The sequence below is a fragment of the Pleurodeles waltl genome, chromosome 1_2 (genome assembly GCF_031143425.1).
Source record: "Pleurodeles waltl isolate 20211129_DDA chromosome 1_2, aPleWal1.hap1.20221129, whole genome shotgun sequence".
Classification (NCBI taxonomy): Eukaryota; Metazoa; Chordata; class Amphibia; order Caudata; family Salamandridae; genus Pleurodeles; species Pleurodeles waltl.
In genome coordinates, this window is record NC_090437.1 from 396,138,193 (window position 1) to 396,165,531 (window position 27,339).

General features: G+C 47.3%; 1 protein-coding gene across 2 annotated transcripts in view; it reads right to left on the reverse strand.

The window, feature by feature from the left end:
• The window catches only part of ECPAS (Ecm29 proteasome adaptor and scaffold), a 790,558-nt gene that overhangs the window by 413,068 nt on the left and 350,151 nt on the right, over positions 1-27,339 (reverse strand). For both annotated transcript variants that reach the window (XM_069240017.1, XM_069240008.1), the window contains exon 24: positions 21,114-21,237. In XM_069240017.1, coding sequence (XP_069096118.1) covers positions 21,114-21,237 — 124 coding nt within the window. The remainder of the gene's footprint in view (positions 1-21,113; positions 21,238-27,339) is intronic.

Below are 27,339 nucleotides of genomic sequence, written 5' to 3' on the forward strand. Positions count from 1 at the left end.
TAGCCATAGAGAGGGAAAGACAAGAGATGGGCCTAGGACCCATCAATGGTGGCAGCAACATAAATAGGGTCAGAGATTCTCCTGACATGTTGAAAATCCCCAAAGGGATTGTAACTAAATATGAAGATGGTGATGACATCACCAAATGGTTCACAGCTTTTGAGAGGGCTTGTGTAACCAGAAAAGTGAACAGATCTCACTGGGGTGCTCTCCTTTGGGAAATGTTCACAGGAAAGTGTAGGGATAGACTCCTCACACTCTCTGGACAAGATGCAGAATCTTATGACCTCATGAAGGGTACCCTGATTGAGGGCTTTGGATTCTCCACTGAGGAGTACAGGATTAGGTTCAGGGGGGCTCAAAAATCCTCGAGCCAGACCTGGGTTGACTTTGTTGACTACTCAGTGAAAACACTAGATGGTTGGATTCAAGGCAGTGGTGTAAATAATTATGATGGGCTGTACAATTTATTTGTGAAAGAACACCTGTTAAGTAATTGTTTCAATGATAAACTGCATCAGCATCTGGTAGACCTAGGACCAATTTCTCCCCAAGAATTGGGAAAGAAGGCGGACCATTGGGTCAAGACAAGGGTGTCCAAGACTTCAACAGGGGGTGACCAAAAGAAAGGGGTCACAAAGACTCCCCAGCAGAAGGGTGATGAGACAACCAAAACTAAAAATAGTAAAGAGTCTTCTACAGGCCCCCAAAAACCTGCACAGGAGGGTGGGCCCAGAGCCTCTTCACAAAACAATGGGTACAAGGGTAAAAACTTTGATCCCAAAAAGGCCTGGTGTCATAGCTGTAAACAGCATGGACACCAAACTGGAGACAAGGCCTGTCCCAAGAAAAGTTCCACTCCAAACTCCAATCCAGGTAACACTGGAATGGCTAGTCTCCAAGTGGGATCAACAGTGTGCCCAGAGCAAATCAGGGTCCACACTGAAGCTACTCTAGTCTCTGAGGGTGGGGTGGATTTAGCCACACTAGCTGCCTGGCCGCCTAACATGCAAAAATACAGGCAGCAGCTCTTTATTAATGGGACAAGTGTAGAGGGCCTGAGGGATACAGGTGCCAGTGTCACCATGGTGACAGAGAAACTGGTTTCCCCTGGCCAATACCTGACTGGAAAAACTTATACAGTCACCAATGCTGACAATCAAACTAAAGCACATCCCATGGCAATGGTAACTTTAGAATGGGGAGGGGTCAATGGCCTGAAGCAGGTGGTGGTCTCCTCAAATATCCCAGTGGACTGTCTGCTTGGAAATGACCTGGAGTCCTCAGCATGGGCTGAGGTAGAGCTAAAAACCCATGCAGCAATGCTGGGTATCCCTGAACTGGTGTGTGTGAAAACAAGAGCACAGTGCAAGGCACAGGGTGAAAAAGTAGAGCTGGAGTCTGGAAAAATGGCCCAGCCTACCAAGAGAACAGGAAAGTCAGTTGGGAAACCAACTGCAACACAGCAAAAGAAAGGGAACCTCTCTTCTCAGGAAGAAGTTCTGCCCTCTGAGGGAACTGAGCCTTTGGAGCTTGAACCTTATCAGGTTGAGCTCTTGGGCCCAGGGGGACCCTCAAGGGAGGAGCTGTGTAAGGGACAAGAAACCTGTCCCTCTCTTGAAGGCCTTAGGCAGCAAGCTGCTGAAGAGTCCAAAGGCAAGAAAAATGGAACACATAGGGTCTATTGGGAAGATGGGCTCCTGTACACTGAGGCCAGAGACCCCAAACCTGGTGCCACTAGGAGAGTGGTAGTGCCTCAGCTGTTCAGAGAGTTCATCCTAACATTGGCCCATGACATTCCCCTTGCTGGACATTTGGGACAAACCAAGACGTGGGAGAGGTTAGTCAACCACTTCTACTGGCCCAATATGTCCAACATGGTTAAGGAGTTTTGCCTCTCCTGCCCCACCTGTCAAGCCAGTGGTAAGACAGGTGGGCATCCAAAGGCCCCCCTCATTCCACTTCCAGTGGTGGGGGTGCCCTTTGAAAGAGTGGGTGTGGACATAGTTGGTCCACTAGAACCTCCCACAGCCTCAGGAAATATGTATATCCTGGTAGTAGTGGATCATGCTACCAGGTATCCTGAAGCTATTCCCCTTAGGTCGACTACTGCCCCTGCAGTAGCCAAGGCCCTCATTGGTATCTTTACCAGAGTGGGTTTCCCTAAGGAGGTGGTGTCTGACAGAGGTACCAACTTCATGTCAGCATACCTAAAGCACATGTGGAATGAGTGTGGAGTGACTTATAAATTCACTACACCTTACCATCCACAAACTAATGGCTTAGTTGAGAGATTCAACAAGACATTAAAGGGCATGATCATGGGGCTCCCAGAAAAACTCAAAAGGAGATGGGATGTCCTCCTGCCATGTCTGCTTTTCGCTTACAGGGAGGTACCACAGAAGGGAGTAGGGTTCTCACCCTTTGAACTTCTGTTTGGTCATCCTGTAAGAGGACCACTTGCCCTTGTTAAAGAAGGCTGGGAGAGACCTCTCCATGAGCCTAAACAGGACATAGTGGACTATGTACTTGGCCTTCGCTCTAGAATGGCAGAGTACATGGAAAAGGCAACCAAAAACCTTGAGGCCAGCCAACAACTCCAGAAGTTTTGGTATGACCAAAAGGCTGCACTGGTTGAGTTCCAACCAGGGCAGAAAGTCTGGGTTCTGGAGCCTGTGGCTCCCAGGGCACTCCAGGACAGATGGAGTGGCCCTTACCCAGTGCTAGAGAGGAAGAGTCAGGTCACCTACCTGGTGGACCTGGGCACAAGCAGGAGCCCCAAAAGGGTGATCCATGTAAACCGCCTTAAGCTCTTCCACGACAGGGCTGATGTCAATCTGTTGATGGTAACAGATGAGGATCAGGAGGCAGAGAGTGAACCTCTCCCTGATCTTCTGTCATCAGACCCAAAAGATGGTACAGTAGATGGAGTGATCTACTCAGACACCCTCTCTGGCCAACAGCAAGCTGATTGTAGGAGAGTCCTACAACAGTTTCCTGAACTCTTCTCCTTAACCCCTGGTCAGACACACCTGTGTACCCATGATGTGGACACAGGAGACAGCATGCCTGTCAAGAACAAAATCTTTAGACAGTCTGACCATGTTAAGGAAAGCATCAAGATGGAAGTCCACAAGATGCTGGAATTGGGAGTAATTGAGCGCTCTGACAGCCCCTGGGCTAGCCCAGTGGTCTTAGTCCCCAAACCTCACACCAAAGATGGAAAGAAAGAGATGAGGTTTTGCGTGGACTACAGAGGGCTCAACTCTGTCACCAAGACAGATGCCCATCCAATTCCAAGAGCTGATGAGCTCATTGATAAGTTAGGTGCTGCCAAATTTCTAAGTACCTTTGACTTGACAGCAGGGTACTGGCAAATAAAAATGGCACCTGGAGCAAAAGAAAAGACAGCATTCTCCACACCTGATGGGCATTATCAGTTTACTGTTATGCCCTTTGGTTTAAAGAATGCCCCTGCCACCTTCCAAAGGTTGGTGAATCAAGTCCTTGCTGGCTTGGAGTCCTTTAGCACAGCTTATCTTGATGATATTGCTGTCTTTAGCTCCACCTGGCAGGATCACCTGGTCCACCTGAGGAAGGTTTTGAAGGCTCTGCAATCTGCAGGCCTCTCTATCAAGGCATCCAAATGCCAGATAGGGCAGGGAACTGTGGTTTACTTGGGCCACCTTGTAGGTGGAGGCCAAGTTCAGCCACTCCAACCCAAGATCCAGACTATTCTGGACTGGGTAGCTCCAAAAACCCAGACTCAAGTCAGGGCATTCCTTGGCTTGACTGGGTACTACAGGAGGTTTGTGAAGGGATATGGATCCATTGTGACAGCCCTCACTGAGCTCACCTCCAAGAAAATGCCCAAGAAAGTGAACTGGACTGTGGACTGCCAACAGGCCTTTGACACCCTGAAACAGGCAATGTGCTCAGCACCAGTTCTCAAAGCTCCAGATTATTCTAAGCAGTTCATTGTGCAGACTGATGCCTCTGAACATGGGATAGGGGCAGTTTTGTCCCAAACAAATGATGATGGCCTTGACCAGCCTGTTGCTTTCATTAGCAGGAGGTTACTCCCCAGGGAGCAGCGTTGGAGTGCCATTGAGAGGGAGGCCTTTGCTGTGGTTTGGTCCCTGAAGAAGCTGAGACCATACCTCTTTGGGACTCACTTCCTAGTTCAAACTGACCACAGACCTCTCAAATGGCTGATGCAAATGAAAGGTGAAAATCCTAAACTGTTGAGGTGGTCCATCTCCCTACAGGGAATGGACTTTATAGTGGAACACAGACCTGGGACTGCCCATGCCAATGCAGATGGCCTTTCCAGGTTCTTCCACTTAGAAAATGAAGACTCTCTTGGGAAAGGTTAGTCTCATCCTCTTTCGTTTGGGGGGGGGTTGTGTAAGGAAATGCCTCCTTGGCATGGTTGCCCCCTGACTTTTTGCCTTTGCTGATGCTATGTTTACAATTGAAAGTGTGCTGAGGCCTGCTAACCAGGCCCCAGCACCAGTGTTCTTTCCCTAACCTGTACTTTTGTATCCACAATTGGCAGACCCTGGCATCCAGATAGGTCCCTTGTAACTGGTACTTCTAGTACCAAGGGCCCTGATGCCAAGGAAGGTCTCTAAGGGCTGCAGCATGTCTTATGCCACCCTGGAGACCTCTCACTCAGCACAGACACACTGCTTGCCAGCTTGTGTGTGCTAGTGAGGACAAAACGAGTAAGTCGACATGGCACTCCCCTCAGGGTGCCATGCCAGCCTCTCACTGCCTATGCAGTATAGGTAAGACACCCCTCTAGCAGGCCTTACAGCCCTAAGGCAGGGTGCACTATACCATAGGTGAGGGTACCAGTGCATGAGCATGGTACCCCTACAGTGTCTAAACAAAACCTTAGACATTGTAAGTGCAGGGTAGCCATCAGAGTATATGGTCTGGGAGTCTGTCAAACACGAACTCCACAGCACCATAATGGCTACACTGAAAACTGGGAAGTTTGGTATCAAACTTCTCAGCACAATAAATGCACACTGATGCCAGTGTACATTTTATTGTAAAATACACCACAGAGGGCACCTTAGAGGTGCCCCCTGAAACTTAACCGACTATCTGTGTAGGCTGACTAGTTTTAGCAGCCTGCCACAAACCGAGACATGTTGCTGGCCCCATGGGGAGAGTGCCTTTGTCACTCTGAGGCCAGTAACAAAGCCTGCACTGGGTGGAGATGCTAACACCTCTCCCAGGCAGGAATTGTCACACCTGGCGGTGAGCCTCAAAGGCTCACCTCCTTTGTGCCAACCCAGCAGGACACTCCAGCTAGTGGAGTTGCCCGCCCCCTCCGGCCAGGCCCCACTTTTGGCGGCAAGGCCGGAGAAAATAATGAGAATAACAAGGAGGAGTCACTGGCCAGTCAGGACAGCCCCTAAGGTGTCCTGAGCTGAGGTGACTCTAACTTTTAGAAATCCTCCATCTTGCAGATGGAGGATTCCCCCAATAGGGTTAGGATTGTGACCCCCTCCCCTTGGGAGGAGGCACAAAGAGGGTGTACCCACCCTCAGGGCTAGTAGCCATTGGCTACTAACCCCCCAGACCTAAACACGCCCTTAAATTTAGTATTTAAGGGCTACCCTGAACCCTAGAAAATTAGATTCCTGCAACGACAAGAAGAAGGACTGCCTAGCTGAAAACCCCTGCAGAGGAAGACCAGAAGACGACAACTGCCTTGGCTCCAGAAACTCACCGGCCTGTCTCCTGCCTTCCAAAGATCCTGCTCCAGCGACGCCTTCCGAAGGGACCAGCGACCTCGACATCCTCTGAGGACTGCCCCTGCTTCGAAAAGACAAGAAACTCCCGAGGACAGCGGACCTGCTCCAAGAAAAGCTGCAACTTTGTTTCCAGCAACTTTAAAGATCCCTGCAAGCTCCCCGCAAGAAGCGTGAGACTTGCAACACTGCACCCGGCGACCCCGACTCGGCTGGTGGCGATCCAACACCTCAGGAGGGACCCCAGGACTACTCTAAGACTGTGAGTACAAAAACCTGTCCCCCCTGAGCCCCCACAGCGCCGCCTGCAGAGGGAATCCCGAGGCTTCCCCTGACCGCGACTCTTTGAACCTAAAGTCCCGACGCCTGGGAGAGACCCTGCACCCGCAGCCCCCAGGACCTGAAGGACCGGACTTTCACTGGAGAAGTGACCCCCAGGAGTCCCTCTCCCTTGCCCAAGTGGAGGTTTCCCCGAGGAATTCCCCCCTTGCCTGCCTGCAGCGCTGAAGAGATCCCGAGATCTCCCATTGACTTCCACTATAAACCCGACGCTTGGTTCTACACTGCACCCGGCCGCCCCCGCGCTGCTGAGGGTGAAATTTCTGTGTGGACTTGTGTCCCCCCCGGTGCCCTACAAAACCCCCCTGGTCTGCCCTCCGAAGACGCGGGTACTTACCTGCAAACAGACCGGAACCGGGGCACCCCCTTCTCTCCATTCTAGCCTATGTGTTTTGGGCACCACTTTGAACTCTGCACCTGACCGGCCCTGAACTGCTGGTGTGGTGACTTTGGGGTTGCTCTGAACCCCCAACGGTGGGCTACCTTGGACCAAGAACTGAACCCTGTAAGTGTCCTACTTACCTGGTAAAACTAACAAAAACTTACCTCCCCCAGGAACTGTGAAAATTGCACTAAGTGTCCACTTTTGAAACAGCTATTTGTCAATAACTTGAAAAGTATACATGCAATTTTGATGATTTGAAGTTCCTAAAGTACTTACCTGCAATACCTTTCGAATGAGATATTACATGTGGAATTTGAACCTGTGGTTCTTAAAATAAACTAAGAAAAGATATTTTTCTATACAAAAACCTATTGGCTGGATTTGTCTCTGAGTGTGTGTACCTCATTTATTGTCTATGTGTATGTACAACAAATGCTTAACACTACTCCTTGGATAAGCCTACTGCTCGACCACACTACCACAAAATAGAGCATTAGTATTATCTATTTTTACCACTATTTTACCTCTAAGGGGAACCCTTGGACTCTGTGCATGCTATTCCTTACTTTGAAATAGCACATACAGAGCCAACTTCCTACAGTATCCTACTAGATCTTTGGCAGATGCGTGTAAGGGTTGAATTTGATTATTATGGCAGTAATAAACAAATCTTTTCCACTTATTTGCATAGCAGTGTCTAGTGGTAGGTTTCCTAGCTTGTCTTATGACCTCCATACATTCTTGTGTGAGGTCTAAGTGTCCGAATTCTAGGATTTCAGGAGCCAAATTGCTAGATTCAGCGATGCTGGATTTGGATGTCTGATCTGTTTGTGTTGTGTTAACAGATCTGGTCTGTTTGGTAGTTTGACATGAGGTACTACTGAGAGGTCTAGTAGTGTTGTGTACCAAGGTTGTCTTGCCCATGTCGATGCTATTAGTATGAGTTTGAGTTTGTTTTGACTCAATTTGTTTACTAGATATCGAAGGAGTGGGAGAGGAGGAAAAGCGTAAGCAAATATCCCTGACCAGCTCATCCATAACGCATTGCCCTGAGACTGATCTTGTGGGTACCTGGATGCGAAGTTTTGGCATTTTGAGTTTTCCTTTGTTGCAAATAGATCTATTTGTGGTGTTACCCACATTTGGAAGTAAGTGTTTAGTATTTGGGGGCGAATCTCCCATTCGTGGATCTGTTGGTGATCCCGAGAGAGATTGTCTGCTAACTGGTTCTGAATTCCTGGAATAAATTGTGCTATTAGGCGAATGTGGTTGTGAATCGCCCAATGCCATATTTTCTGTGTTAGGAGACACAACTGTGTCGAGTGTGTGCCTCCCCGTTTGTTTAGGTAATACATTGTTGTCATGTTGTCTGTTTTGACAAGAATGTGTTTGTGGCTTATTATGGGTTGAAATGCTTTGAGCGCTAGAAATACCGCTAACAGTTCTAAGTGATTTATGTGAAACTGTTTTTGCTGTATGTCCCATTGTCCTTGGATGCTGTGTTGATTGAGGTGTGCTCCCCACCCTATCATGGAAGCATCTGTTGTTATTACGTATTGTGGCACTGGGTCTTGGAAAGGCCGCCCTTGGTTTAAATTTATACTGTTCCACCATTGAAGCGAGATGTATGTTTGGCGGTCTATCAACACCAGATCTAGAAGCTGACCCTGTGCTTGTGACCATTGTGATGCTAGGCACTGTTGTAAGGGCCGCATGTGCAACCTTGCGTTTGGGACAATGGCTATGCATGAAGACATCATGCCTAGTAGTTTCATCACCAGTTTGACTTGTATCTTTTGTTTTGGATACACGGTCTGTATTACATTGTGAAATGTGTGAACTCTTTGTGGACTTGGAGTGGCAATCCCTTTTGCTGTGTTGATTGTTGCTCCTAAGTATTGCTGTGTTTGACACGGCAGAAGGTGTGACTTTGTGTAGTTGATTGAGAAACCTAGTTTGTGGAGGATTTCTATGACCTATTTTGTGTGTTGTGAACACCGTCTTAGCGTGTTGGTTTTGATTAACCAATCGTCTAGGTACGGGAACACATGTATTTGCTGCCTTCTGATATGTGCAGCTACTACTGCTAGGCATTTTGTAAAAACTCTTGGTGCAGTTGTTATTCCGAATGGCAACACTTTGAATTGGTAATGTATCCCTTGGAATACAAACCTTAGGTACTTTCTGTGTGAAGGATGTATTGGTATATGGAAATATGCTTCCTTTAGGTCTAGTGTTGTCATGTAGTCTTGTTGTTTGAGCAGTGGGATTACGTCTTGTAATGTAACCATGTGAAAGTGATCTGATTTGATGTAGGTATTTAATGTTCTGAGATCTAGTATAGGTCTCAGACTCTTGATTGTTTTGGGTATCAAAGTACAGGGAGTAAACTCCTGTGTTTATTTGTTGTTTTGGTACTAATTCTATTGCTTCTTTCTGTAGCAATGCCTGAACTTCTAGTCCTAGAAGATCTATATGTTGCTTTGACATATTGTGTGTTTTCGGTGGGATGTTTGGAGGGAATTTGAGAAATTCTATGCAATAACCATGCTGGATAATTGCTAACACCCAAGTGTCTGTTGTTATTTCCTCCCAATGTTTGTAAAACTTGGTTAGTCTCCCCCCCACAGGTGTTATGTGTTGGGTATTTGTGACCCTGAAGTCAGCTTGTTTGGAGGAGTTTTGGGACTTTGGAACTTTCCTCTATTCCTTTGAAATTGTCCCCCTCTATATTGTCCCCAAAAACCTCCCCGCTGATACTGGCTCTGGTAAGTGGGCTTTGTTTGTGAGGTTGTGGCTTCTGTGGTTTGCCCTCGAAACCCCCCTCGAAATTGTGTCTTTCGAAATGTGCCTCTGCTCTGTGGGGAGTAGAGTGCGCCCATGGCTTTGGCCGTGTCAGTGTCTCTCTTAAGTTTTTCGATCGCAGTGTCCACCTCCGGCCCAAACAACGGCTGTCCGTTGAATGGCATATTCAGCACAGCTTGCTGTATCTCTGGTTTAAATCCTGATGTACGCAGCCATGCATGTCTCCTTATTGTTACTGCTGTGTTGACAGTTCTTGCAGCTGTGTCTGCAGCATCCATTGCTGACTGTATCTGAATATTGAAGATACTCTGTCCTTCTTCTACTACTTGCTGCGCTCTTTTTTGGAACTCCTTGGGTAAATGTTCAATAAAGTGTTGCATCTCATCCCAATGGGCCCTATCATATCTGGCTAGCAAAGCTTGCGAATTTGCAATACGCCACTGGTTTGCTGCCTGTGCCGCCACCCTTTTGCCTGCAGCATCGAATTTTCGACTTTCTTTATCTGGAGGTGGTGCATCTCCTGAAGTATGAGAGTTGGCTCTTTTGCGCGCTGCTCCCACTACAAGAGTCTGGTGTTAGCTGTTGTGTAATGTACACTGGGTCTGTTGGTGGCGGTTTATAGTTTTTATCTACTCTTGGAGTAATGGCTCTCCCTTTAACAGGCTCCTCAAACACTTGTTTGGAGTGTTTTAGCATTCCGGGTAGCATAGGAAGACTCTGATATTGGCTGTGTGTGGACGACAGTGTATTAAAAAGAAAGTCGTCTTCAATGGGCTCTGAATGAAGGCTGACATTATGAAATGCCCCTGCTCTTGACACCACCTGTGCATAGCCTGTACTATCCTCTGGTGGCGATGGTTTAGCTGGATAGCATTCTGGACTATTATCTGACACTGGTGCGTCATTAAGGTCCCATGCGTCAGGGTCATCTTGACTCATTCCTGTATGAGTTGGGGATTGCATCATTGGTGGAGTGGCTACCGGTGATGGTTGCGGAGAGTGATGTGTGGATGGTGGCGGTGTTACTTGTTTAGCCACCTTTGCGTGTGGCTGTTTGTCCTTGTCTTGGAAGGCAAGCTTGCGTTTCATTTTGACTGGAGGAAGAGTGCTGATCTTCCCTGTATCTTTTTTAATAAAGAGCCGTCTTTGTGTGTGATCTGGCTCTATTGTCTCTAATTCCTTTCCAAATCTATGTTTCTTCATTTGTGTGGACAGTCCTTGTTCCTCAGTGTAGGAACTTGTTTTCAGTTCCGAGGCCGGATATTTCGGTACCGAAACCTTTTCGGCTGCTTTTTTTCGGCTCCGACGAAACCTTCTTTACTTTCGGCGTCGTGCTCTCTCGGTGCCGACCCGTTTCGGTGCCCCTGTCTCGGTGCCGAATCTTCTCTGAGCCACTATCTCGGGCCCGAGATTGCTGTGTGCCGGTATCTCGACCGGAGTCGGATGACTTCGACACCAGCTCGCCCTTTTTCGGTGCCGATGAACGGTCACCTATTTTTCGGGTTAAGCCATGGCCTGTTGGCGGTGGTGTCCCCTGGGCTTTAGCGGTTTTCTCGCGAGTTCTTGGTTTCGACGTCTTACTCACGGTTTTCGGCATTTCCTCGGGATCGATCTCCTCAGAGTCCAAATCCTGGGTGGAGAATGTTTCTTCCTCCTCCTCGAAACGCTCTTGTCCTGTCGGCGCCGACGCCATTTGCAGTCTTCTTGCTCTTCGGTCCCCGAGTGTCTTCCTGGACCGAAACGCTCGACAGGCCTCACAAGTATCCTCCTTGTGTTCTGGTGACAAACACAAGTTACAGACCAGATGTTGATCTGTATATGGATACTTGTTATGGCATTTTGGACAGAAGCGGAATGGGGTCTGTTTCATCAACCTTGAAGAGACACGTGGCCGGGCCGACCAGGCCCCGACGGGGATGAAAAAAAACCCCGAAGGGCCACCGGAGCTCTTCTTAATTCGGTGTCGATCTGTTGTAACTAACCCGATACCGAACGCAAACAATACCGACGATTTTTCCGAGATTCTAACTAACTTTCCGACCCGAAACACGGAGCGAAAAGGAACACGTCCGAACCCGATGGCGGGAAAAAAAACAATCTAAGATGGAGTCGACGCCCATGCGCAATGGAGTCGAAATGGGAGGAGTCCCTTGGTCTCGTGACTCGAAAAGACTTCTTAGAAGAAAACAACTTGTAACACTCCGAGCCCAACACCAGATGGCAGGATGTGCACAGCATGTGTATCTGCAGCTACACATGCCATCGACATACATATATATATAGATACACACACACACAGGAAAAAATATCTATATACACATATATCTATACAACCACATATCCTAGTGCAATCAGACATGGGGAGGCGGGCGGACTGTGAGGAATCCACAGGTAGCTATTGTATCCACTAGAAAAAGTGTTACCAAAGGTAAGTAACTTGTTCTTCTGATGGATACAAACTACCTGTGGATTCCTCACCTTATGAATAGAGTCCCAAAGCAGTACTGCACTCGGAGGTGGGTGCCAGTCTGATTACACTAAGAAATCCTGTAAAACAGATCGCGCAAAATGGCCCTCCCTCCGAACCTCACCATCCAAGCAGTAATGCTTAGTGAAAGTGTGAAGGGATGCCCAAGTCACCGCCTTACAAATATCCACCACCGGGACTCCCCTTGCCAGGGCAGAAGTGGCCAACTTAGCCCTGGTGGAGTGAGCCCCGATTCCCTCAGGAGGAACTTTCTGTGCCAGTGAGTAGCAAACTTTTATACAAAGAATGACCCACCTGGAGATCGTTCTTTTATGGACGGCTCTGCCCTTTCGCTGACCAACATACCCCACGAACAGCTGATCCTCTAGGTGAAAGTCTTTCGTCCTCTCAATATAAAAACTGAGAGCCCTTCTAGGGTCCAATCGATGGAGTCTCTCTTCCTCTTTAGAGGGGTGGGGAGGAGGGTAGAAAGAGGGAAGGGTAATTGCCTGTCCCATATGAAAAGGAGTGACAACTTTTGGCAAGAAAGCCGCCCTGGTTTTCAGTACCACTTTATCAGGAAAAAACAAGGTAAAGGGGGGTTTTACGGAAAGGGCTTGAAGCTCCCCAATCCTCCTAGCAGAGGTTATAGCAATAAGGAATACCATCTTAAGAACCAAATATCTTAAAGGAAATGAATGCATGGGGTCGAACGGTGAACCCATCAGAAATGTTAACACAAGATTTAACTCCCACTGAGGCATGTGAAAAGGCGTGGGGGGGGGGGGGACTTATTAAGTAAGCCCTTAATAAACCTATTTACAATCGGAGATTTAAATAAAGAGGGCTGATCCGGGAGACAAAGAAAAGCCAATAGAGCAGCCAAAAAAACTTTTACTGTAGCTACTGAACAGACTTTCTTTGCTAAATCAAGGGCAAATAACAGAACATCGGAAAGGTGGGCCTTCAAGGGATCTTTCTGCTTCTCTCCACACCAACTAACAAATTTAGCCCACCTATTGGCATAAATGGATTTAGTGGAGTGTCGCCTGGACAATAGAATAACATCCACTACATCCGGTGGGAGAGAAAAAGAACTCAGGTTGCCCCATTCAATATCCAGGCATGTAGGTGTAAGCTCTGGAGGTGGGGGTGTAGAACCTGCGACTGCGAGAGGAGGTCTGCCCTGAGCGGGAGATGGAGCGGAGGGCACTTTGAGAGTTGTAGAAGGTCTGTGTACCACACCCTTCTCAGCCAATCCGGTGCCACCAAGATTACTTGGGCCTCGTCTTAGCAAATCTTCCTCAGGACCCGAGGAATCAAGGGTATGGGGGGAAACGCGAAAAGCAACTGGCCGCCCCAGGGTATTTGAAATGTGTCCCCCAACACTCCTTGCAACGGATATTGGAGACTGCAGAACGACGGGCAGTGCGCATTCTCCAGAGTGGTGAATAGATCTACCTGCCGAGACCCCCACATCTCGAAGATGTACCGGACTAGATCTGGATGGAGACGCCACTCGTGATCAGCCAAGAAGCGCCAACAGACTGTCCGCATGTACGTTCAGAACCCGGGCAAATGATTTGCTATCAAGCAAATCTGATGGTCCTGAACCCAGGACCAGAGCCACAGAGCCTCTCTGCAGAGAAGATACAACCCTACTCCTCTCTGCTTATTTACGTACCACATCGCAGTAGTGTTGTCCGTGAGGACTTGAACCGACCGACCGCGAAGGGAAGGGAGGAAGGCCTTGAGAGCCAGACGTATCGCCCGCAGTTCCAACAGATTTCTTTGAAACATCTGTTCCACCGGAGACCAATGACCCTTGATCTCCAGATCCCACAGATGAGCAACCCACCCTAGAGTGGAGGCATCCGTAACAACTGTGGCCACTGGGGGTGGTAGTGAGAATGGCCTTCCTTGGGAAAGGTTGCCGTCCACTGCCCACCATTGGAGATCCACTGCAGTGTCCCTGGAGATCCTTATTGAATCCTTGAGATCCTCTTTGTGCTGAAACCACTGCCTGCGAAGGCACCACTGAAGAGCCCTCATATGCCAGCGCACATGAGTGACCAACAGAATGCAAGAAGCAAACAGACCAAGCAGGCGTAAGACCTTGAGGACCGGAACAACCGATCCATTTCGAAACATTGGAATCAGCGCCTGAATGTCCCGAATCCGCAGAGGCGGAGGGTAAGCCAGATACAATGTTGTATCCAGTACTGCCCCTATGAACAGGAGGCATTGAGAGGGCTCCAGGTGAGACTTGGGCACGTTTACCGAAAACCCCAGGTCGAACAACAACTGGGTTGTCACCTGCAGGTGATGCAGCACCAACTCTGGAGACTTGGCTTTGATCAACCAATCATCCAGGTAAGGGAATACCGCTATTCCTTTCCGTCTGAGATGTGCTGTAATCACCAACATCACCTTTGTGAAGACTCGAGGTGCTGAAGTAAGCCCAAACGGAAGGACCGCAAACTAGTAGTGTTGTGACACCACCACAAACCGGAGATACTTCCTGTGCGACTAGAGTATAGGGATGTGAAAGTGCGCATCCTGCAAGTCGACAGACAGTGTCCAATCCTCCTTGTTCAACGCCAGAAGTACCTGTGCCAGAGTCAGCATTTTGAATTTCTCCTGCTTGAGGAACCAATTAAAAATCCTCAGGTCTAGGATCGGCCTCAGACGACCGTCCTTCTTGGGGATCAGGAAATATCTTGAATAACAACCCTGACCACTTTCCTGCTCCGGAACCAACTCTATTGCACCCTTTGATAACATGCCTCCTTGTAGCAACAGTTGTCCCCATCGCCCTAGCAACCGAGTCTGTGGTATCAAAGCCAGATTGTATAATCTGATGCGCCGCAGCCTGCACATCCATAAAGAGTGTTCAAAAAGGCTTTGGCGCCGCCTGTGGCAGATCCCCGACCATAGCCTTGGCTGAATCCATAAGGGCATGGACATACCTGCCCAGCACACAGGTAGCGTTCACAAGCTTAAGCGCCATGCTGCAAGATGAAAACATCTTTTTTGAAGACTACTCCATTCATTTGGACTCCCTATCAGATGGGGCCGCAGGGAACGGAACCAGGAGCAGACTTTGTGAAGCAAGACGCTTGAACCACTAAACTCTCTGGGGTTGGAAGACGTGAGAGGAACCCAGGATCCTCGGGTACCCCCTATGTCACCTTGCCACCGCTCTATTAACAGCTGGAACCAAAACTGGCTTCCTCCACAAGTCCATAATAGGCTCCAACAATGCCTTGTTGAAGGCAGCAAAGGATCAGCTGAGGATGTAGCACCTCAGTCAGCAGATTTGTCTTTACCTCTGCTGGTGATAAAGGCAGGTCTAAATAGTCCAATGCCTTTCTAATGACCGAGTGGAATATCTCTGCCTCCTCCGTAAACTCCCCCGGAGATAAAATGTCCCATTCCGGGGAAGTATCCAATCCACTGGCCGATCCCAATCCTTGGAAATCCTCTGAAGGCTCCATAAGCTCACCCTCTTCCAATTGTCGGCATTCGTCTTCTGCAAGAAGACGCAAGGCCTTTCTCCGAGATCTCAAGCGGGATTCTAACCTCGGCGTCGACATCGACTCCATCAATGCCAAATCCCGACCAGGCACAGAAGAAGATGCATGGATCAGAGCATCACTCGGACCCGGCGCCGACACGGACTCCAACGGCACCTCTTTCGGAGTCGGCTGGCACGCAGGTAATGGAGCCGGCTGACGCGGAGATGGCAACTGCGCCACGGATCTCGATGGGGAAGCCATACCTCAAGGAGACATCGACGTCGACTCAGCACCCTCAACCGGGTAGAACGGCATAAACGGCTTCGTCTGATATGGAGCCGGGGAGCCCAAAGAAAAAAAGCTAATGGCCCGTGGGACCCGCCGGTGCACCAGCAGGGGCCATAGCCTGGAAAACAGCATACATGGCATTTAAAAATGCCGCCGGATCCGCTCCTGGAGCCGGGAATGCAGGATAACGCTGTTCTTGATCCTGCTGCTGCACATCAAGCTCTTGCAGCGCCGGAGAAAACTGAGAGCTATGAGGAGCCACCTCATAGACTGACGGCGGAGATACTTCTGGGCTCTGCGGCTGCAGAGTCAGAGTAGGGCTCACCTCCCAATTACTTTGACGTCGAATTGATGGTGACCTCTACCTCGATCGGCTCCATGTCGAACGGCGCCGTGAGTCATGCCAACGCCTCTTCTTATGCCTCCTGGAAAAGGTGTGAGAAGAAGCCCTCTTGAGGTCCTTCTTCTTAGCCTTTGCTAAGAAAATCTTAGCCTCTCTTTCCTTAAATGCCTTAGGAGTCATACTCTGGCACGAACCACACCGCTTGACATCGTGCTCAGAGCTAAGACACTAAAGGCAGTACTCATGTGGATCCGTGACCAACATCCTACCGCCACATTCACTACAAGGCTTGAAACCCGATTTTCTCGGGGAAGACATTGTAACAACCAAAGATACACACTATCCAACGAGCCAGGAAAAAAACGTTGGCATCGAAGGCACGGAAAAAAGGAAACTGACGTCAGCACTGCGACGAGGACCTCTTAGTGGCACAGTGACATCAGACGGAGTCGCGTGGAGCCGTGCAATTGTGACGTCCTCGTCGACGTGGAGGGCTAGGAAGTGAACTTTCCGTCGGATGCTGGCGCAAGGATGAATTCATAAGGTGAGGAATCCACAGGTTTTGTATCCATCAGAACTTCAATGCTATGTTATGCAGATTTGTAGAGTGCACTATCACCTAGGATGGGTGATGCCGAGAGGCTCATCGCTGTCTGCAGGTGGTCTACGACTGACTGTGGTGAGCCCACCTTTAACAGGCAGTCCTTGAGGTGTAAAGAGAATGATATCCTCTGTAGGAAGCTGGCTCTGTATATACTATACCAAAGTAAGGTATAGTGTGTACAGTGTCTAGTGAATCCCCAGAAGCTTTACGGAGGCCAAAGTAGAGAATACTAATGCTCTTTTGCTCTCTAGTGTGGGCGAGCAGTTTCGCTTATCAGAGAGTAGTGCAAAGCATTCGCTGCACACACACAGTCAATAAATGAGGCACACACTCAATGACCAACTCCAGTACAATGTTTATGTATCAAAAATATACTTTGTTACTTTAGATCTAGTAGCAAAAGGATCTTTGTTGCAGGTAAGTACAGTTTCCAGAATGTATCACTTTCAAGTATCAATTGCACTTTGGTTATAACTCGACAGTAAATATATGTTAACGTAAGCAGTACTTTTCAAAGGGAAACACCCGGAACAACGACTCCGAAACCACGAAGTTGTGAAAAACTAAAGCGAAACAATGCTTTCGTTTTCCACGACTTCCTGGTTTTGGTACCTTAACCATGCATGTCTGAACCACGTACATGCGTGGTTAAGGTACAGGAGAAGGGAGTCTGAGTCGACGCGGTGAAGGAGGAGGTAAGTTGGGCTGGGACTGGGGCTGGGGTTTTTTTTTGGGGGGGGGGGGTTTAGGTTTTAGGAGCGGGGTGGGGACTTGGGGTATTTTTTGTTTTTGGGGTGGGGAGCTGGGGGTGATTAGGGTTTGGGGGAGGGGTTTAGGTTTTAGGGGCGGGGTGGGGACTCAGGGTATTTTTAGTCTTTGTGGTGGGGTGGACGGTTGGGGGTGATTAGGGTTTGGGGGGAGGGGATTAGGTTTAAGGTGTGGGTTGGGGGGGTTTAGGTTTTCGGGGTGGGGACTCAGGGTATTTTTAGTTTTTGGGGTGGGTGACTGTGGGTGATTAGGGTTTAGGGGGAGGGGGATCAGTGTTTAGGTTTAAGGGGTGGGTTGGGGTGATTTAGGTTTTAGGGGAGGGGGTTGGGGTTGTGGTAATTTTGCGGGTGGGGTTTGGAGTAGTTGTGGGGATGGGGGGGGTCGCTGTAATTTTTGGGGGTGGGGGGCTAGGGGGGAAGCATGCTGGAACCGTGCATGCTGATTGCTAAAGCCTTTACCAGGAATGCGTTTACAACGAAAAATCGTTGTAAACGCATTTGTGGTAAAGGCATTAGGGATAAGAACGAGGTCGTTGTTCCGACCTCGTTGTTGAGCCATGGGTGCTTGAAGCAGTCGTGGTTCTGACATATAACCCATTTCAAAAGCAAAAGTAGACGGTGCACAATTCATTGAAGGCAATGCAGTCCTAGGGGAGGAAAAGTACAAGAAAAGTTTGCAGGTAAGTACTTGACTTAAAGTTCCAGTCTTCGAGGGTTTGGGTGTCCACAGGGCAGGGTTCAAGGGTGCACCACCAGCAACACAGGGCTGGCCGGTTTGCAGAGGTCAAATGTTGTGTCGGATGGCCGATGGAAACTAATGGAGACTGGGGACACTTAGAAAGGAAGGTTTGCAAGTAAGTATCCATGGCTTCAGGGCACAGGCCCGGGGGGGGGGGGGGGAGGGGGGGGTGACGAGCGGGGGAGGGTTTAGATCAGCACTGGGGTGGAAAACAGGTAAGCACCAAACATACACCCTCAGCAGCACGGGGGCAGGCTGCTGCAAACACAGCATTGGGCACCCAATGCAATTCAATGAGGATCTTCTGGTACACAAAGAGGCTGCAGGCTTGGTCCAGGGAGTCAGATGAAGGAGACCAGTGGCTGGGCAGGTAAGCTGGGATACCACTGGGCGTTGGTGGACCGTCGGCTGGGTTCCCCAAGACCAGGGGGCTGCGGTTGCTGCAGGCATCGTCATGTCGGTCAGGAGGGGTCAATCCACGGTGGATTCAAGGCCAGAATTACAGGGGGACCTTTTCTGAACCGGTGGGCCATCTGGACTCAGGCCGTGAGCATTGTGTGCAGAGTGGGCAGGACTTGCCGATCCAGAGGGCACTGGAGTCCTTGTTGGAGATTTCTTTGTGGACAGGGCCGCTGCCCTCTGGAGTTCTTGGTCCTTAGGGAAGGCAGGAAGTCCTCTGAAGGTTTGTAGAGGTCACTGGTCCTGCAGGATGAGTCGCCTTTTGTAGCAGGAGTCTTGAAGCTGCAGACAGGCTGGTAGGGCAGGGGCTAAGTCAGTTGTCGCCTGGAGGCTTCACTCGCTGGTGCAGGTCATCAGTCATTCTTCTTCTGTAGGTTGTCAGGAATCTGAAGAGCAAGGTTCAGGGGTGCCCCTAAATACTAGATTTACGAGTGTTACAGGGTTCAGAGGGCAGGAACCAATGGCTACTGACACTGAGGGTGGCTACATGCTTCTGGTACCCACTCCCTTTGGGGATGGAGGCACATTCCTAACCCTATTGCCCAACATCCTCCAAAACAAGATGGGAGATTCTGAAGAGGGGTTCACCTCAGCTCATGGAACCCTAGGGGTGGTCCCAGCTGGAGACTTCTCTTGTTTACTAATTTTTCTGCCGGAGCTGCTGCCAAAATGTGGGGCTTTGTTTGGGGGTAGGCATCTCCACTGGCTGGAGTGCCCTGGGTCAGCATAACAAAAGGCAGGAGCCTTTGAGGCCCACCGCCAAGTGTTTCTGTTCCTGCAGGGGGGAACATGCGAAGCAACTCCACCCAGAGCAGGCTTTGTCTCTGACTCTGACCTCATGGGGTCAGAAGCTTGTCTAGTGGTGGCAGGCTGGCAGAGACCCGTCAGCCACACACTAGAGAGTTGGCTGATTTTCAGGTGGCATCTCCAAGATGCACTCTATGTGCATTTTTCAATAAATCCAACACTGGCATTAGTGCGGGTTTACTGAGCTGAGACGTTTGATAACAAACTTCTTAGCATTCAGTAAAGCCATCATGGAGCTGTGGAGTTCCCAGTGACAGACTCACAAGCCCATATACCCAATATGGCCTCACTGCTCTTAATGTCTAAGAATTGACTTAGACCCTGTAGGGGCACATTGCTCATGCAGCTGTGCCCTCACCGGTGGAATAGTACACCCTGTCTTAGAGCTGTAAGGCTTGATAGGGGGGTCACTTAACTATGCCATAGGCAGTGTTTTGTAGACATGGCACCCAGGGAGGGATGCCAGGTCTACTATCTTTTCTCTACACCAATCCACAAAATCTGCAATGGCAGTGCGCACGTGTTTGGTGAGGGGTCCCTTAGGGTGGAATAATACATGCTGCATCCTTTAGAGACCCTCTCTGGCCACAAGGCCCTTGGTACCACTGGGCCAACTGTGGCAGCAATGGTACAGTTTAGGGAAAGAACACAGGTCCTGGTTAGCAGGAACCCAACACACACTTAGTTAAGTTAGCATCAGAGATCAGGCAAAAAGTGTGTGGGGGGGAGGGGAGTTTGAACATGCCAAAAGGAGAACTTTTCTATATCCTTGACCTCTGAAGAAGAGCTGCTACCACGGCAATTACTATTGTGAATACCAGAGGGGTGCTGGTGAGCCCAAAAAGGAGAAGATAAAACTGAAAATACTCCAGGCCTACCTTGGACTGCACAAAACATCTGTGGGAGTGCTGGATAAGAATAAGAACATGCATATCCTGATTGTCCAAGGACAGCATTCACTCACCAGGGTCCAGGACTGAAAGGACCTGAAAAAACCCTTCAAGAGCTACTCAACGTAACTCAAATTCATAACACAAATGTATAAAGAAGAAACCAGGAATTACTGCCTACTGCTATGAATAATGTGGTGTACATACTGTAGGGAAGACATATCTAGAGAGTTGCCTAAACATTCAAGTTTCATCCTCTGTCCTCCAGGACCAACTATAAATTTCCCATTCTGAATGACCGAATCTCTGAATATTTTACTAGCTACTTGTAGTTGGGAACACTAAATAATCTGCTACTATAAGTGATTTTGGTATTCATACATGCAGAAGCAGGGGAGGGAATTCCTGCGTTTGGGGTTGGCCTCTTCAGAATGCAGCTGAAACTAAAACAGAATTCTGCATTTGTGAAATTCCCTAACAAATTGCCAGCAGTTTCCAATCTAGGAAACACACACACACAACTATTTATGTGAAAAGATGTAATGGTATGGTAAAGACAGACTCAGAGGTGCAACTGAGATATAGGCAAGTAATTCCCCACCCGGAAAAATAAATTTCATTTGGATAAAATTAAATATTAGGAACTTCACATTTTCGTATAACTTAACTCATACATTTTTATAATTGAAGTAATTTTCACATGTAAATCATGTGAAGTTTAGTACTCCCAAAAGTATGACTCTCAGATTTTCAAGTGCATGCCTAGGACTTTTTACAAATATCTTAAAGACATCCACAAATCTCAGAAATCTACTTATAATAGCTAAAGAGCTCCTACGTGAGCAAACGTTTGATTTTGAAACCCTAGGATTTGTTGACCTCACTCTTGCATACCAGCTCAATAGCAAATGTGAAAAATACACCATTTACGTACCTGCAGGAGGAGTGTATTCTTCCTCTGTCACCATCCAAACATCCCGGGCAGCTACTGAACTGGTTCCAATGGCACCACTGGTAATGGCTTCCCCAACGGTGAACTGAAGTTCTAGTTGCTTTGCCTAAACATTAAAAAAAAAAAAAGAAGAAAGAATCAAAGTATGTGGACCTCACATTTCATGAAAAGTAATCCAGTAAAATGCTTTACTTCGGGCTTTTAACAAGAAGGCATTTCAATTCGAAGCATAAGAACATAGCATGATTTATTTTATCAGTAAAATAAATCATGCTGGCTGTGTGCAATAGCAAACATTGCATGCAGGAAACAAACCTTTACACCAATTCTAATTAAATAAAGCTATCAAGTAAAACTCCAAATGGTTGCTATCACCAAACCAGCACAGCACGAGTTTAAAGGGCCACTTATTGGTTAATCTTAAAATGCACCATTTAAGTGCTTAGTCCCAGCCACTCACTGGTGCTACAAGGTCACACTAATTGCATTATGGGCAGCATATAAATACATGTAACATAGCAACAAAGAAGAACCGATTAGTCACATTTCTGATGCATGTACTTAATGTTCCATCTTCTTAACATCTTAAAATGTAATCTATAAATTGTGACTCCAGACCGTCACTGTTTTATGAGCCATTGTTCCTGGAAAAAATGTAATATTTGCTAATGAGATTTTCTTCATAGAGATCAAGTGTACATTTAAGGTACACTTCTTCAGTGTTCAGTGTATGAGCTCATCAGTAAAGCACTCCATTGCAAAAAAACACACTGAGTGAAAGAGAATGATTGCAGCTTAAATTCTAAAAGATACTACCTTCAGTAGTTTATTGGTTTTACCTATAAGAACTCAGGGAGGCTATTTCGATAATGGTACAACTATTCGAGAAATCATCAGATATTGCATTTACGTGGCAGTACAGCAAAATAAGCTATCTATGTAATCTGCTCTAGCAATAGCTTAATTCACTACAATTGAAATACTTAGAGACGGCTATGTACTTGCAACCTGTAATCCTAGTCTAGGTAGATCAAATCCTGACATTTCATTTGTCGCTCGTTCATCAAATCTTGAATACAAGGCACTCCTACATCTAACGCTGGAGGATAAATATATTATGTAAAATAAAACAAAGTTGAAAATGGCGAGGGCTTTATTTCGGGAAAGGAAAATGTTAGTTATCCTTCTACCATCTGTCTGTAGCTTGTAGTGCTGTAGACTCACATGCTCTGCACACTCTTGTAATCTAGTGTTGGGCACGGATATTTACAAGTTGTTTTTGTTCAAAGAACTTTTGACCAAGAGATGGGCTGTGACCCCTCTCCGTTAGCCCACAACGCAACCTCACAACGACATCACGTCAGATTGATTTTTCTCCTCAGCAGGTGAGTCATTAGTGGAATATACTGAGTATTAGATGGCAATACTTCACCTTCAGGTACCCACACCCACCAGCCCATGGGCAATTCACTATGGAAGAACTGGTCAGGGATATTTGCCTAAACTTTATGTAAGTTTCATTTTTTGAATCAAAAGACACTAAAGCACTCCAAAGACCCCAAATGTTACAATTCTTAGTAATCCAATTCGTGAAAGAGAACATTATTTGCTTCTGTTGCTTGAAAAGCAAAATATATGCACTTCATCGGATTCAATTACTTTATCACATAGGGCTGACATTGTTGACGTTTGTTACAGATTATATGGAAAATGTTACTTACCCAGTAGACATCTGTTTGTGGCATGTACTGCTGTAGATTTATATGCTTTGCATAAGTCAGCAATCTAGTTTTTGGTCCGGAGTGTTACAAGTTGCTTTTGTTCAAATAATCTTTTTGAGTCAAGGGATCTAGTGACTCCTCCTCTCAGTGATGCTGCGCATGGGCATTGAGTCCTTTGTTAGATTGTTTTCCAGCAGGAAGGTGAGGTAAGGAGTCTATAGAGAAAATCAAAAGAGATGGCCATGCAATGTATTTACATAGGTACAATATTTATATGTTAATGTAACTTCAACAGCTACAGGCATCTGGGGAGGAGGGTGGGGACATGTGAATCTACAGCGCTACATGCCATTAATAGATATCTACTGGGCAAGTAACATTTTCTGTTCAATGGCATGTGTGGCTGTAGATACACATGTTTTGCATAGCTTATAAAGCAGTCCGTCCATATAAGAGGTGGCTATAGCCTGTAGGAGTTAGAGTTGACTGAAAAAGTGTTCTGACCACTGCCTGGCCAACTCTGGCTTGTTGGTGTGCTACTAAATCTACACAATAGTGTTTAGTAAATGATTGTGGTGTTGACCAAGTAGCAGCTTCACATATATCTGCTATGGGGATGTTACCTAGGAAAGTCATAGAAACACCCTTTTTTTCTAGTGGAGTGTGCTCTGGGGTAACAAGTAACTGCTGTTTGGCTTTAGCATAGCAAGACTGAATAGATTTGACTATCCATCTGGCTATACCATTTTTTGATATTGGGTTACATTTATGAGATACTGAAAAAGCAACAAAAAGTTGTTTAGATTGCCTAAACTGTTTGGTCCTATCAATATAATACATGAGTCCTTTTAACCATCTAGCCTGTGAAGAGCTCTTTCTGCAACTGAGTCTGGTTATGGAAATAAAACTGGTAATTCAACGGAATTGTGAAACTAATTTTGTAAGGAATTTAGGGTTTGTTCGAATAACTATTTTATCCCTGTATTTGGAACAATTGTTCTTCTAAAGTTAGAGCTTGGAGTTCACTTTCACATCCTAAGGGAGTGATAGCTACTAAGAAAGCCACTTTCCATGAAAGGAACTGTGAAGGGCATGAATGCATTGCCTCAAAAGGTGGATTCATGAGCCTAGTAAGAACAACATTAAGGTTTCAGGATGGCGCTGGAGGTACCATGGGTGGAATGACTCTTTTAAGACCTTCCATGAAAGCTTTAATAACTGGGATTCTGAATAAAACGATGTGTTATTTGTTTTGGAGATGAGCAGCTATAGCTGCTAAATGAAGAGCAATAGACAAATATGTTACGTTTGATCTCTGCAAATGTTGAAAATAAACAATGTCTTGAACTGAAGCTTTCAGTGGGTCAATGTGGTTAGGTTGAAAGTAGCATACAAACCTTTTCCATTTTGCAGCATAACACCGTCTGGTTGTAGGTTTATGTGCTTCTTTTAGAATGTCCATGCATTTTGGCTGTAGTTTTAAGTAACCAAACTCTATGACTTCAGGAGCCAAATTGCAAGGTTAAGAGATTTGCGATCTGAATGCCTTATCTGTCCTTAATTCTGAGTAAGAAGGTTCGGCCTATCGGGGACCGTCTAGTGTGGAACTAGTTACAGATCCAGAAATGTTGTGAACCAAACTTGACAAGACCATGTGGGATGAGCTACAAGGATCATGGTGAGAGGTTTGCCTCAAATTGCGAACTAGAGATGGAATGAGTGGGAGAGGCAGAAAAGCGTAAGCTAATATCCCTGACCAATTCATCCAATAAGCATTGCCCTTGGACTGAGGGTGTGGGTATCTGGACGTGGAGCTTTGGCATTTTGTATTTTCTGCAATGGCGAATAGGTCTATTTGAGATGTTCCCCAATTTAGGAAGTACTGTTGAAGGACTTGTGGGTGGAGTTCCTCTTCGTAGACTTGTTGCTGCATTCTGCTAAGTAGGTCTGCAAATTATTTGCTCATGCTTGGGAGATACTCTGCCACTAGGTGAACGTGGCAGTGAATTGCCCATTTGCAATTGCTTGAGCAAGATGTGACAACTGAGGAGAATGTGTCCCTCCTGTTTTTGCAGATAATATATGGTTGTTATTTTGTCTGTGCAGACTAGAACCACTTTGTGAGAGAGTTGTGGAAAAAAAGCCTTCAGTGCTAGGAAAACTGCTTGAAGCTTCAGGTAATTGATATGTGAATTTTGTTGAATGGGATCCCATATACCTTGTACTGTGAGGTTGTTAAGGTGAGCTCCCCAACCTGTCTGTGATGCATCTGTAGTCAGAGTGACTTGAAGCGCAGGGTCCAGAAAGGGCCACCCCTTAGAGAGGTTGGTGGAATTCCACCATTGCAGAGAGTGGCGAGTCTGGAGGTCCAACAACACCAGATCTTCGAGATGGTCCTGTGACTGAGACCCCTGATGAGAAAGTCACTGCTGTAGGGGATGCATGTGCAGTCTGGCATGTGGTACGATGACAATGCAAGATGCCATCATGTCTAGTAGCTGCATCAGTCTTCACTGTGTAAGTGTGGTATTCCTGTGAGTGGGAAATTAAAGTTTGAAAAGTGTGAATCAAAGCTGGACTTGGATATGCTAACCCTATCTGTGCATTGATCACTGCTCCTAGATAAGGCTGTATCTGCAAAGGTTGGGGATGGGATTTGGGAAAGTTGATCATGAATCCCAGAGTGTGAATGTGATCCACTGCCAGCTGAGTGTGACATTGACAGTGTTGTAATGTATTGGCTTTGATGAGCCAATCGTCCACGTAAGGGAAGACATTAATGTATTGACATCTGAGATATGCGGCAACTAACGCTAGACATTTTGTGAAGACCCTGGGAGCGGTTGTGACCCTAAAAAGTAACACCTTGAACTGATAATGTTTTTATGCAATTATGAATCTGAGGTATTTGCGATGTGCTGGGTGAATGGGAATATGAAAGTAAGCATCCTTTAGATATAAGGCTGTCATAAAATTGCGTTGCTTTAACAGTGGAATGACATCTTGGAGAGTGACTATATGGAATTGCTCTGAGAGAATGTAGAGATTTAATGGTCTAGGATCTAGAATTGGCCTGAGTGACCCATCCATCTTTGGTGTAAGGAAGTTTAGTGAATATACTTCTAATCATTGCTGTGAGACCAGGACTGGTTCTATACCCCCTCAGACAAGAAGGGATTGTACCTCTTTTTTGGAAAGAGTAAGGTGTTCTTCTGAAAATTTGTGAGTGCGAAGGGGAATGCTTGGTGGAGTGGAAGTGAGTTCCAGACAATAACTGTAAAGAAATGGCTCCCTGTTGCAGTTACCCCCCCCACGTTTTGCCTGATACTGATGCTGACTTGACTGAGAAGTGTGCTCGGACCCTGCTAACCAGGTCCCAGCACCAGTGTTCTTTCACCTAAAATGTACCATTGTTTCCACAATTGGCACAACCCTGGCACCCAGGTAAGTCCCTTGTAACTGGTACCCCTGGTACCAAGGGCCCTGATGCCAGGGAAGGTCTCTAAGGGCTGCAGCATGTCTTATGCCACCCTAGGGACCCCTCACTCAGCACAGACACACTGCTTGCCAGCTTGTGTGTGCTGGTGGGGAGAAAATGACTAAGTCGACATGGCACTCCCCTCAGGGTGCCATGCCAACCTCACACTGCCTATGGCATAGGTAAGTCACCCCTCTAACAGGCCTTACAGCCCTAAGGCAGGGTGCACTATACCACAGGTGAGGGCATAGGTGCATGAGCACTATGTCCCTACAGTGTCTAAGCAAAACCTTAGACATTGTAAGTGCAGGGTAGCTATAAGAGTATATGGTCTGGGAGTCTGTCAAAAACGAACTCCACAGCTCCAAAATGGCTACACTGAATACTGGGAAGTTTGGTACCAAACTTCTCAGAATAATAAACCCACCCTGATGCCAGTGTTGGATTTATTAAAAAATGCACACAGAGGGCATCTTAGAGATGCCCCCTGTATTTTACCCAATTGTTCAGTGCAGGACTGACTGGTCTGTGCCAGCCTGCTGCTGAGAGACGAGTTTCTGACCCCATGCGGTGAAAGCCTTTGTGCTCTCTGAGGACAGAAACAAAGCCTGCTCTGGGTGGAGGTGCTTCACACCTCCCCCCTGCAGGAACTGTAACACCTAGCAGTGAGCTTCAAAGGCTCAAGCTTCGTGCTACAATGCCCCAGGGCACTCCAGCTAGTGGAGATGCCCGCCCCCTGGACACAGCCCCCACTTTTGGCGGCAAGTCCAGGAGAGATAATGAGAAAAACAAGGAGGAGTCACTGGCCAGTCAGGACAGCCCCTAAGGTGTCCTGAGCTGAGGTGACTCTGACTTGTAGAAATCCTCCATCTTGCAGATGGAGGATTCCCCCAATAGGAATAGGGATGTGCCCCCCTCCCCTCAGGGAGGAGGCACAAAGAGGGTGTAGCCACCCTCAAGGACAGTAGCCATTGGCTACTGCCCTCCCACACCTAAACACACCCCTAAA